This window comes from Panthera tigris, chromosome E1, assembly GCF_018350195.1.
Source record: "Panthera tigris isolate Pti1 chromosome E1, P.tigris_Pti1_mat1.1, whole genome shotgun sequence".
NCBI classification, from domain to species: Eukaryota; Metazoa; Chordata; class Mammalia; order Carnivora; family Felidae; genus Panthera; species Panthera tigris.
The window spans coordinates 26955970-26970143 of record NC_056673.1 but is presented as its reverse complement, the minus strand read 5'-3'; the positions used below and the strand labels follow the sequence as shown (position 1 = coordinate 26970143).

At 35.2% G+C, this 14174-nt stretch overlaps 1 protein-coding gene across 2 annotated transcripts in view; it reads left to right on the top strand.

The window, feature by feature from the left end:
- VMP1 (vacuole membrane protein 1) overlaps positions 1-14174 on the top strand; it is a 127296-nt gene that overhangs the window by 56107 nt on the left and 57015 nt on the right. For both annotated transcript variants that reach the window (XM_007086742.3, XM_042965520.1), the window contains exons 6-7: positions 1068-1235; positions 9851-9982. In XM_007086742.3, coding sequence (XP_007086804.1) covers positions 1068-1235; positions 9851-9982 — 300 coding nt within the window. The remainder of the gene's footprint in view (positions 1-1067; positions 1236-9850; positions 9983-14174) is intronic.

Below are 14174 nucleotides of genomic sequence, written 5' to 3'. Positions count from 1 at the left end.
ATCTATTTTAGGGAACCCAGGAATTTGTATATTTAACAAATTCCCTAGTTGGTTCTTATACAGACCCCTCACCTTGGCATGCATGTGCACTTGGGAACCATTGTGTTTATTAAGCCTTTATCACACATCTAATATTAATCCATTTTAACCTATGTGATTATTATTAATTTGTAATATTTTAGTTTATTGTTTTTTATATTTATTTTTTGGGAGAGCACAAGCAGGGGAGGGGCAGAGAAAGGGGGACAGAGGATCTGAAGCGGGCTCTGCACTGAAAGGCAGACAGCAGTGAGCCCAATGTGGGCCTCAGACTTACAAACTGCAAGATCATGACCTTAGCCGAAGTTGGATGCTCAACCGACTGAGCCACCCAGGTGCCCTTAATTTTTAATATTTTAAAATAAAGGTACAAAGCAACACAAAATCTTCCATAGAAAATACTGCTTTAAAAGAAAAACTTACTGATATTTGTTCCACAGTTTTATTTTGTTTTAGGACCTCTTATCTTTGGGAAAGATAAGTGAGGTAGTTACTTCACCAACTGTTTTTAAGTAAGGACAGAAAAGTGGTATTCTCGAATCATGCCTAAAGGGATAGGGCACAGGAATTTTTTATCAAAGGGTATAACATTCTTACAAATGAGAATATAGATGAATAAAATCAAATAAAGCCAGAAATCATATGGTGTTGGAGAAGGAGATTGACTATAAAAAGACACCAGGGAACTTTTTGTAGTGATGGAAGTGTTCTATATCTTGGTTGGTTGTACTTATACAGTTCAATATATTTGTCAAAACTCAATGAACTATATACCTATATACTATTATATGTAAATTATACTTCAATAAATCTGAATTAAAAAAACAAGCTGGGAAGAGATTAAGGATTAGTTTTTCAAATTACCAACTGCAACTTGAAATAGGTAGTTAGATTCTTATTCTCTAGAAGCTAAGATTTTTCTATTTATGTATAGTAATTAAGGTACTGTTAAAATGACATGTGTATTGATTGGTAATTCCTTTTTCATTAATATTTCTCATCAGAGGTTTCTCATATTTGTTTCATAGGGTCCACATATAGCTTCAGTTACATTAGCTGCTTATGAATGCAATTCAGTTAATTTCCCTGAACCACCTTATCCTGATCAAATTATTTGTCCAGATGAAGAGAGCATTGAAGGAACCATTTCTTTGTGGAGCATCATCTCAAAAGTTAGGATTGAGGCCTGCATGTGGGTAAGATGTCCATTTTCATATTTGTCTAAAATTAACCTCACTATTTTGATACTTTGTTGTACCTCATTGAAAATTTAATCCAAATGTATATCCACATAGCAAGTCAATAAACAATTAATTCATGAAGTCACCAGTTATCTGCTTCCAAGTAAGAGAAACCCTTTAGAGCTTCCCCATTCATGAATGACATTCAGAGTAAGGCATGAAGCCATAGGTACAACAAAGCAGTGGATGCCATGTAGACAGCAAGAGGAGAAATGGAGGATAGATGATACAACTATACTACTTTGCAAAATTTTACCAATGTGAAATATTTGATAAACACATAGCAAGTGGTTGTATTTTCAGTCCCAGATTGGTAAATGTTGTAGGTCTCTCTCCTAGATTCAGATACTCTGTGTTTATTCTTAGAGGGCTTATTTCATTTTCTGAGTTGTTAGTAATACTGAAGTAAGGTCAGATATTTTTTTAATAGACCAAGCTTTACTGTAGTGAGGGTATCAGACTATATGGTTGTATATGGTGATCTTGCTTTCAGTTGTACCAATTATTCTTTTTATGGTTTGCTTAAGTGTATTTTGGGAAGCTTTTGTACTATATATCCAGTGACAGATTATTTTAATCCATACAAAGTATTCTTTTTTTTTCTATATGCCTATATTCATTCAAATGTGTATCATTGAGGAATAGTTCATTTGCTAAAGACTTTCTGTTACTCTTTGAACATTTTTTGTCATTTGGATTCATTAAGTTATAGGTTCTCTGTAACTTTTTTCCCCTAACAGTGTCTTATAAAATAAAACATATGGAACAGATCAGTTAAAAATCTTGACTAAAATGAACATGAATGCCATACCCATGGAAGAGGGAAAGTTTTCAAATACACTTATTTAAAGGTTAACAACTGTATTGTCTGTGTGTGTGTGTGTTTCATACGATCGTCTTCGTTTTTAATATAACTTATTTGTCAGTTATATATACTATAGCCTAGTATGTTGTGTTTTAAAAGAATTGTAAGGGAAATGCCATATTTTGAATTTGTTGAATATGAAAGGCAGGAAAAATTGTCGTATTTCCTGTTACTCTTTTATAAGCACTGGAAACAAAATTCATTGTACTAGTTGCATATGTTTTATAAATTTGACCACATTAGTCTTTTGATGAAAAATTATTATTAAAATAACAGAAGATACTTGGAACGTGCTAGAAAGAGACCATGTATATGGATTCGGTTTTCTGTTTTGCTTTAGTTCCTTCACAAATGATTTACATGGCTGGATTAACACTAATGCCAACAAAGAAAAACTTCCATCGCAGCTGGCAGTGATAACTGCCTCCTCCAACTCCCATAGTTCATATTGTTTGAAGTGTTCATTTGGCCTAGCTCCATGCATGCCTTAAATTAGTTAACTAGACTAGTGTAGTGGCTTACTTTCCCAAATAAATTTTAAGCTCCTAAAAAATATAAACTGTACCTTAAATTTATTACCCTCACAGCAGTCAGTATAAGGTTTTGTACATAGTACAAGAATGTTGATTAATCCTAGTTAATTGGCTGAGTGCTCTTCATATTTCCTTTTTTGAAATTGTCTTTTGTCACATATAAAGTGGAGCGCATATCAAGTTACATTTAAATTGGTTCCTATTGTTCTCAATATTTATATGGATAGTCCTTTCAACAAAAGGTGCTGGGAAAACCATATACACATTCAGAATAATGGATTTGGACCCTTACCTTCTGTAAAAATTAACTCAAAATGCATCAGGGACTTAAGCTTACGAACTAAAACTGTACAACTCTTAGAGGAAGATGTAGAGACAGTCTGCATGGTGTTGGATTTGGCAATGGTTTCTTAAATATGACACCCCAAAAACATAGACAACAAGAAAAAGTAATAGGTAAGTTGAACTTCACTAAAATAAAAACCTCTTTTATGTCAAAAAAAAAAAAAAAAAAAAAACATTATCAAGAGAGTGAAAAGATAACCCACAGAATGCAAGGGGATGTTCACAAATCATATATCTGATAAAGGTTTAATATCCAGAATGTTTGAAGAACTTCTACAACTTAACAACCCAATTTTAAAAATGGGCAAAGGACTTGAATAGACTTTTCTCCAAAGAAGATACACTAATGGCCAATAAGTGCACAGATTCTCAGCATCATTTAGTCATTGGGGAAGTGCAAATTCAAACCACAAGGAAATATCCCTTTGCTATTATTTTTTAAAAAAGAAAACAAGTATCAGGATATGGAGAAATTGGAACTCTTGTAGACTGTTGGGAATGTAAAGTAATTTAGCTGCTAGGGAAAAGAGTTTGGTGGATTCTCAAAAACCTAAATTTAGAATTACCATATGACCCTCCTCTAATTCCACTCCTACATAAATACCCACAAGAACTGAAAACTGGGACTCAGGTATAAGTACAGATACTTGTACTTCATTCCTCAGTAATATTATCCACATTTTCTTTTTTTTTTTTTTTAATTTTTTAAATGTTTATTTATTTTGAGACAGAGAGCACAGGAGGGGCGGGGCAGGGGGGGAATCCCAAGTAGGCTCCACACTGTCCATGCAGAGCCCAACACTGGCTTACTCTCACCATGAGATTATGAGCTGAGCTGAAATCAAGTACTGGGCGGTTAACTGAGCCACCCAGGCACCCCTCCACATTTTCAGAAAGGTGGAAACAACCCAGTGTCCCGCAACAGATACATGGATAAAATGTAGTATATACGTATAATGGAATATTATTCATCCATAAAAAGGAATGAAGTTCTGAATAGTACTACAGTATGAACCTCAAAAACATTATGTTAAATGAAATAAGCCATTACTAGAAAGACAGATACTATATGATTGCACTTATGTGAATTGTCCAGAAGAGTCAAATTGGGGGCACCTGAGCGGCTCAGTCAGTTAAGTGTTCAACTCTGATTTTGTCTCAGGTCATGATCTCACAGTTGGTGGGATTGAGTCCCATGTTGGGCTCCACTGTGACAATCTAGGCTTGCTTAGGATTCTCTCTTTCCCTCTCAGCCCTCCCCCCCCCCCCCGCACTCACACACACACTCTTTCTCTCTCTCTCAAAATAAATAAACTTTAAAAAAAGTATAGATAAAAATAAAATAGAAGAGTCAAATTCATAGAGATAAGAAGTACCTTTGAAGTTACCAGCGTTGTGTGGGATGAGAAAGTTAATGCTTAATGGGTGCAGTATTTCCATTTGGGTGATGAAAAATACTGGAAATAGATAGTGATGGTGGTTGCACAACATTGTGAATGCAGTTAATGCCACTTAGTTTTATATTTTAAAATGGTTAAATGGGATACAGTCATAAAATGTCCATACTGCTGAGGTTGAGAAACCTTGATATAGAGTGTGTCAGCCTTGATTTGTAGTTTACCCTTTCATAGATGAGTTTACCCTTTCGTTTGTGTTCACACCCATATGTTTTGTTCTGTTCAAAAGAATGTCTTGCTTGATTAAAAACTCACATCTTGGGGCGCCTGGGTGGCTCAGTCGGTTAAGCGTCTGACTTCAGCTCAGGTCACGATCTCACGGTCTGTGAGTCTGTGAGTTCGAGCCCTGCGTTGGGCTCTGGGCTGATGGCTCAGAGCCTGGAGCCTGCTTCCGATTCTGTGTCTCCCTCTCTCTCTGCCCCTCCCCTGTTCATGCTTTGTCTCTCTCTGTCTCAAAAATAAATAAACGTTAAAAAAAAAAAACAACTCACATCTTATTTGATGCTTTGGATTCTGTCTCCCTCTCTTTCTACCCCTCTCCCTCTCATTCTCTGTCTCTCTGTTTCTGTCTCTCTCAAAAATAATAAACATTAAAGAAAACTGAAAAACAAACTCATATCTTATTTGACATTTTTATCCAGTTTGTACTTTGCAAAGTAGTATGTCTTTACAGACGTTGCTATCATTACAAATGTAGTGAATCAGTAAAATAATTAAAATGTGGAGTACATCCAATTATAGGATAAAGACCAGGGTTGGGGGCGCCTGGGTGGCTCAGTCAGTTGAGCGTCCGACTTCAGTTCAGGTCATGATCTCACATTCATGAGTTCGAGCGCCGTGTCGGGCTCTGTGCTGACAGCTCAGAGCCTGGAGCCTGCTTCGGATTCTGGATTCTGTGTCTCCTCCTCTCTCTGCCCCTCCCACGCTCATACTCTGTCTCTCTCTGTCTCTCAATAATAAATAAACGTTAAAAAAAAAAAAAAAAGACCAGGGTTGCTCTTAATTTCAGCTTGTTTATGTAGGTCTTTGGAGCACGCTGAAGTGAATTGGGTTTTTTTGTGTGTTTTTTTTAAATTTTTTTCTTAATGTTTATTTATTTTTGAGACAGAGACAGAGCATGAAGGGGGGAGGGGCAGAGAGAGAGAGAGAGGGAGACACAGAATCTGAAGCAGGCTCCAGGCTCTGAGCTGTTAGCACAGAGCCTGACACGGGGCTCGAACTCATGGACCGTGAGATCATGACCTGAGCGGAAGTAGGACACTTAACCAACTGAGCCACCCAGGTGCCCCATGAATTGTTTGATATTGTTGATCATTAGTTACTTTTTTTCAGTTTGAATCTTTTGATCTTCCATAATTTGTGTCACCAGTGCAAAGCTTCACAAATTTTCATTTCACTCATGAATTCCAATAATAGTTACTATGCATCCAAGCACCAGAGATTCAGAGTGAGCAAAACTGAACAGTCTCATTGGAACTTTACGTTCCAGTGAGGGAAATAATTATCATGGAAAAAATGCATAAGTAAATATCATGGAAAAACCGTATAAATATGAAGGAGAAATCTGTATAACACAGACATTTTCCCTAGTTTATGATTCAAGGAAGATTTCCATGAAGAAGCAGTGTTTTGGTTGAGATCTAAGAATAAAGATTTGTAAAGTGGGACAGCAGGGCAGGGGCGAGAGCATGTGTGTTGACTTTTAGATAGAGAGCATCACCTTTTAAGGTCATGTATTTGTTAAGTTCATGGTTAGGGGGTGATTATTGTGGTAAAATATATATAAGGAAAGTTTTACCATTTTAACCGTTTTTAAGTACACAGTTTATTGGCCTTAAGTATATTCACAATGTTGTGTCATCATTGCCAGAACATTTTGTCATCCCAAACAGAAATATGTACCCATTAAAACAATAACTCCAGAGCCTTTTCTATTTTCTTCTTCTTTGATTGTGTCAATTCTAGATACCCCATCTAAATGGAATCATATAATACTTGTTTTTCTATGTCTGGCTTATTTTGCTTGGCATAAGGTTTTCAAGTTTCATCCATGTTGTAGCATGTGTCAGAACTTCATTCCTTCTTTTTTTTTTAATTTTTTTTTTAACACTTATTTATTTTTGAGACAGAGACAGAGCATGAATGGGGGAGGGCCAGAGAGAGAGGGAGACACAGAATCGGAAGCAGGCTCCGGGCTCTGAGCCATCGGCCCAGAGCCCGACGCGGGGCTCGAACTCACGGAGTGTGAGATCGTGACCTGAGCTGAAGTCGGACGCTTAACCGACTGAGCCACCCAGGCGCCCCGAACTTCATTCCTTCTTACAGCCATTTGAAAACTGACCTCAAGGGAAACTGGAAGCAAATTTTCTCTATGTGCAAAACAGTCTTGAAAATTTTACTAGAATTGGTATAATTGTTTTCTGTAAGAACCCTGCATTTCTCAGTGGTTTCAAGCTTACCCTCCTAACTTCTGCTTTTAACCTCTGATTTATGTTTGTAATTGGAATATGTAATAGAAAAATCATTTTGTTTAAAAAAATTATTAACACATAGATAATACAAAACTACCATAATATCTGAGAATCAGCATATGTAAAATTTTCTGCTCTCCATATTTTTACTATTAAACTTATGATTCCCATCAGTGAAAAGCAAAATACTGATTTGCTTGTGAATCCACTTGACAAAACTTTTTAAAAGCATGAACATTCAGGATTTTCCTCCTCCCCTAATTCTTTGAATATAATTGATACTCCAGGAAGATATTTCCCTCTTGGTTTTGCATATTTTGTGCATGTTAAAATCTTCTCCAATTCAAGAAGCAGGGTCTTCAAGGTAATCAATTGATATGGAGCAGATGGTTTTTAGAAGAGCTTTCTGAATTATTGCTTGACTAAAAACTACTTGTCTCTTTCTTTTGCAATAAGGAAACCAGTTATTTCTTCCCCTTAATTAAGCCTAGGCTGACAGTTTTTAGTGTTCCACACTTCTGTTTTGGTTTTTTGTTTTGATTTTGCAAGAATTATAAAATTATTTTGTAAGAATCATGAAATTATGGGACTGCAGTACCTAATTTGAGATAACTAAATAAACTTTTGTGTCTAGAATATAATGTGTTTTGGGGGACCTGTCTGGATAACTGTATTTCTTTTTATCTATTTGTGTAAAAAACAGAATATTGAGTCATGATCACCATTCTTGTTTCTTGCTAATGTGGGAAAACATGAGCAGAATCCAACTATAACAATAAATATAGTCAACCAAGTGTAATATAGTATGTAGCTCTTGATTTCATTTCAGTCCATTATTACTTCCTTTTTAACTTTAAGGAAACTTGTCATGAGTTTGAATCATATGATTGCTTTCAGAACTATTAAACATTTGAGTTAACAGGTTTTAAGAGAAGTTCATGTTTTGAATAACATGTTGCAATTAACTTCCTACTTTTTGTAATGGGAAAAAAATTTTTTTAAGTACAGAGATTTATATAATTAATTTAATATATTATCACCCAAACTCAGTTAATATTAATCCCTGGCTAATATTGTTTTATCTGATCCCTCCTCTGTAGGCTCTCCACTATCTTGAGGCATATCCTAGATAACATATCACATTTCATCTGTAAATATATCAGTCTTAGGACTTAAAAAAACATTATCACACCTAAGAGAAATTAGGAATAGTCTCTTCAGATCAGCTACCTAGTTAATGTTCAGATTTTTCTGATGGTGTTTCTTTGTTTTTCTTTTCATATTTATTTGTTGTTGAAACTGGGTTGTTTGTCAAATATAATTTCTCACAGTCTCGATTTTACTAATTATATCCCAGTTGGTATAGTTTAAATATGTTTATCTGTTCCCTATGTTTCCTGTGAGTTGATAGTTAGAGAGGCTTGAAAAAAATTTTTTTGTCGAGAATACATGTTATAGTCTTGTGTATTTCTATCACGAGGTACAGTAATGTCTGATTGTCTTTCCTTTTGTGGTATTATCACCATTGTTATACAATTCCATTATTAAGGGTTATAAAATGGGGGTAAACCAATTACATCATTTTTTTTTACTTTACTTATTGACTGGAATGTTTTTATAAAGAAAACTCCTTATCACCAATTTGGTTACCCCAAGATATCTTTCATATAGGTAAGAGAGGATAAGTAATGGATTTTTCCCCTTTATTTACCTGTTTTTTAAATAATAAGTTGGTTCTCTTAACATTCTCCAAAGTTGACTAACATTAACTTTTTTTGTTTAGCAAAATATGATTTGTTTTATTTATATATCCCGTGATGTATATGTCTCTCCTCCCTCTCATCTCTCTCTCTTTATTCTTTAACTAAATATAGCCTGCTTCTTTTGACACTTAAGTATATTCTTTTTCAGAATTCTTGTTTCATATGTGGATAATGCAGTCTCATTCGGAGATTATTGATCCCACACATTGAAATATAACACTGTGAACATGAAATATTTGAATTTGATAATGTTCCTTGGGGATTCTTTTCAAGGCATTTGTTGACAAAGTCATAGTACAGAGCAAATAGACCTAAAATTGCTTCTGAGAATTAGCAAAACTTTTTCATTCACTATGACTCAAGGCAGAGAAGGATGGCTCAAAGTTGAGAATTTTCCTAGAAACCATATACCTTTTACATTATCATCTATCTTGTATTTAAGCCATTTAAGTCCAAACCAAGTTCCTGATTCTCTTACCTTTGTTTTCATCCTATGTTTTAAGTTGAGTGAAAAAAAAATTCTCTTCAAAAACAAGAATCCACAAAGTGACTGAAACATGAGTCACTCAATGTCCTGAGGAAATAAACATTTTTCCTGTGGTGAAAATTTATCCATCCTAATGTTGAGTTTTCAAGGGGCTTCCTGACCACTATTTGTTAAAAGTTTTAACTCTGCACACACAAAAAAATTAAAACAGCACCCTAAATACCAGATTAAATACCTTAAATACCAGATTGAAACAGCATCTTAAATACCAGAAGATTTCCTAGAAAGTTTTATCTAAAACTTGTACTAGTGAATACTCATTACCAAATGATTTGAAAAGAGGGAAAAAACTGACAGAAATCACAGAGTATAAGTAGAGATGCTTAGAGAACTAACGTTAATCTAATGTCTGCCATGCACCAGGAATTGTCTAAGAGTTTAGTGTATATTATCTCGCCTGGCTTTGTATTGGTCACTATTAGGGCCAAGAGTCACACTCATGTTCTCTTGATTATGTAGTATATGCTTTCCTCCCTAATACATGCATCTTAATGTGGTTTTGGCAATGTAGAAAAATATAGATTTAATCTGTTTAGTATTCTTATGTTGAGAACAGAATCTCATGTGAGTATTTTGGTTTTGCACATAGGGTATCGGTACAGCAATTGGAGAGCTGCCTCCATATTTCATGGCCAGGGCAGCTCGCCTCTCAGGTGCTGAACCAGATGATGAAGAGTATCAGGAATTCGAAGAAATGCTGGAACATGCAGAGACTGCACAAGTAAGAACAGTAGAGAAAACAATAGAATACTTTAATTGTCCTTAAAAAAGTTATGGCTAAGGTGAAATTGTTAATAGTTACTTTAAAGAAGAAAACTCCCAGCATAAAAATAAATAATACATTATTTGGGATAGAATATTTAGAAAAGCTGAAATATAAAAGTGATTATAATCTTGATTTTAGAATAGAGAAATAAAGAATCCACAAGACAACTCACTAAGCTGAAACACTTTGCCAGAAACCAGAGTAAGTTGATGTCGCTAATGAAGTTTAGGAGCCGAAACATTCTTTGTCCATTATGTGTTTTTAAGTATTACCAAGCAGACCACTAACTGAATAAGGGGGACAAATAGGTGGGTCAGGCTATGAGTCCAAAGTTTTTAAGAATAACGTCAAAATATTTTACCATGTTTAGAGGAAATTATTTGGGAACTCTTAAGAAATGGCAATTACAGGGGTGCCTGGGTGATTTAGTCAGTTAAGCATCTGACTTCGGCTCAGGTCATGATCTCATGGTTTGTGGGTTCGAGCCCCGTGTCAGGCTGTGTGCTGACAGCTCAGAGCCTGGAGCCTGCTTTGGATTCTCTCTCTTTCTGCCACTCTCCCGCTCACGCTCTGTCTCTGTCTCTCAAAAATAAACGTTAAAAAAAGAAAGAAGGAAAGGAAAGGAGAGGAGAGGGGAGGGGAGGGGAGGGGAGGGGAGGGGAGGAGAGGGGAGGAGAGGGGAGGGGAGGAGGGGAGAGGGGAGGGGAGGGGAGGGGAGGGGAGGGGAGGGGAGGGGAGGGGAGAGGAGGGGAGAGGAGGGGAGAGGAGGGGAGAGGAGGGGAGAGGAGAGGAGAGGAGAGGAGAGGAGAGGAGAGAGGAGAGGAGAGGAAATAGAAAAGAACAATTACAATAAACTTACCCTTTAACAGCTAGAGGGAAGAAAGGCTGAGGCCTTTTTACACCTGAGCATAAGCTGTATATCAACCGATATCTTAATGTTACAAGATAGGTGTTTCATTCTTTGCAGGAAAATTCCTAAGAATATTGTTAACTGAGTCGCTTCTTAGGAATGACAGTAGAAATCAACATAGACCCAAAAAAAAGGGATGTAAAAGAGATTTTTGAAAGATTATCTATAAAATACATCTTCCTTCCTAGATTTGTTCATTAACCTATGAAATGAAGTTGTTTGGAAAATTGTCTTGTGTGTTTGTTAAGTGCATGTGCCCACATAAGTACACACCCATTTTTTTTTATTAACTTAGTAGTCTGTGTTTATATGTAAAATCAGGCTAATTAACATTTTGAAATAAAACTGTTTTTTACAGTCCTTTTTTATAGTAAGAATAAATAGTAATTATGAATATAAACATTTATATTAAAAAGTAATACATATATATGTACATATGATTATTTAGAAAAATAAAAAGTAAGCCACGTTATGGTCAAACCATTACTCAAAACTGAAAATATGATTAGAAATAACACAGGTATGTAAATGTTATCCCCAAATCAACCAATACTGAATCTATAATTTCCTGTGGGTTAATTATATATTACAGAGAGTGGATTAAGTAAAAGCACATATTTAAACACAGAAAATCTAACAAAATTGATTCATAAACATCTTCCTGGATTTCTTGGTTATTCATGTGATCTGGTTTTCATAAGATGATACAAATAAAATCTATGTCTCTCATGAATGAAGACTCATAAGAAAATTATTATATATATTGAATCACTTTTTTAATTCCTTTCCCTACTAACATAATTTTGCTATTCTTGGACTTTCAAGTATATTTCCCATAGTCTTTTTTTTTTAATTTAGATCCAAGTTAGTTAACATACAGTATAATAATAATTTCAGGAATAGAATTTGGCGAATCATCGCTTACATATAACACCCAGTACTCATCCGAACAAGTATCTTCCTTATTGCCCCTCACCCCTTTAGTTAGCCCTTCCCCCCACCCAGCACCCCACCAGCAACCCCCAGTTTGTTCTTTGTGTTTAAGAGTCTCTTCTGGTTTGTCTCCCTCTCTGTTTTTATATTATTTTTGCTTCCCTTCCCTTGTGTTCATCTATTTTGTTTCTTAAATTCCATATATGAGTGAAGTCATATGATATTTGTCTTTCTCTGACTAATTTCGCTTAGCATAATATGTTCTAGTTCCATCCACATTGTTGCAAATGTAAAGATTTCATTCTTTTTGATCACCGAGTAATATTCCAATGTATATGTATATGTATAGAAATATATAGAGATAGATAGATATAGATATAGATATACACCATATCTTCTTTATCCATTCATCAGTCAATGGACATTTGGGCTCTTTCCATACTTTGGCTATTGTCTATAGCACCGCTATAAACATTGAGGTGCCTCTGCTCCTTGAAAACAGCACACCTGTATCCTTTGGATAAATACCTAGTTGTACAATTGCTGTGTTGTGGGGTAGTTGTATTTTTAATTTTTTGAGGAACCTTCATACTGTTTTCCAGAGTCACTGCACCAGTTTGCATTCCCACCAGCAGTGTAAAAGGGTTCCTCTTTCTCCACATCCTCGCTGACATCTGTTGTTGCCTGAGTTGTTAATTTTAGCCATTCTGACAGGTGTGAGGTGATATTTCATTGTGGTTTTGATTTGTATTTCCCTGGTAATGAGTGATGTTGAGCATCTTTTCATGTGTCTGTTAACCATGTGGATGTCTTTTTTGGAAAAGTATGTATTCATGTCTTTTGCCCATTTCTTATCTGGATAGTTTTGTTTTTTGGGTGTTGAGTTTGATAAGTTTTTATAGATTTTGGATACTAACCTTTTATCTGATACGTCATTTGCAAATATCTTCTCCATTCCATCGATTGCCTTTTAGTTTTGCTGATTGTTTCCTTTGCCATGCAGAAGCTTTTTATCTTGATGAGGTCCCAATAGTTCATTTTTGCTTTTATTTCCCTTGCCTCTGGTGACATGTCAAATAAAAAGTTGCTGTAGCCGAGGTCAAAGAAGTTGTTGCCTGTTTTCTCATCTAGGATTTTGATGGCTTCCGGTCTTACGTTTAGGTCTTTCATCCATTTTGAGTTTATTTTTGAGTATACACACGTTTTATGAGGAATGTATTCATAGCTTTATTCTCAGTGGAATCTGAGACCCCAAAAAACCATTAGCCTAGAGGGGGAAAAACATATATTTTAATAACAGATGGGCTTTTTAAAAAGGCATTATTAAGTGGAAATCAACTAAGGATAGTTATGGTTTTTAATTAAAAACAAGACTTTCAAATATGAATATAGAATAACCAAATAACCAAATATAAAACAAATGAATCAAAGAGCTATGAGCATCTGCTCTGCCTGGAAAGAGACAAGTTGGCCTTGGTATTTGCTTTGCCTTATGTATCAACCAGATATTATGTCTCTGTTCCTCACATCATAATGCTTATGTTTGCTAATAATTGTTACTAATATAAACAACTTTTTAATTATTTTTAATGTTTTTTAAAATCCAGTATCTAATCTGACCCTTGTGTTAACTAAAGTAATATAGGAAGGTACCATTCTTCTATTTTATAGAAAACTTAAGATCTAGAAGTTGTTATCTCCCTAATTTTACATGCTTAGAAGTATAGCTAGACCCAGAATTCAGAATGCCAGCATTGCTGATATATCCAGCTACTAAAACCATGTCCATGTGTAGACTAGGCTGAGTATGTTCAGTAGCAACAACTGATACATCTGGAATTTGTGGCAATAATTGATGTATGTCATTTAACATCTCCAAAACTCCTTTTTTTGTGTATATAAAGTCAGCAAGTTGATGCTAGAATAAGTCTAGGATGGCTTGCAGCTTTAAATTTTTATGCTGTGGATTGGATGCTAAACAGGTATAAGTATTGTTTTCTATTAAGTCAATTAATATATTGTCCCTGTTTTCCTTTTTTTTTTTTTTTTTTAACTTTTTGTTTTGGAATTAACATGTTTTTCATTTGTATAGTTTTTTCAATCTCTTCTCTCACTTCTGCCAGCTCTGTAAAACACTTTTCTATGTCACTTCCCACTTGGTAACACCAAAAAAATATTATCAATTCTGTTTTCTTTCTTGGAGTCATCACTCTGGAGCCCCCCATCAATCTGAACGTGGTATTCTCTTGGATTTCCTTTGCACATTGCTTCTTTTTTGGTTTGGATCTCTTGTTGTTGACTTCC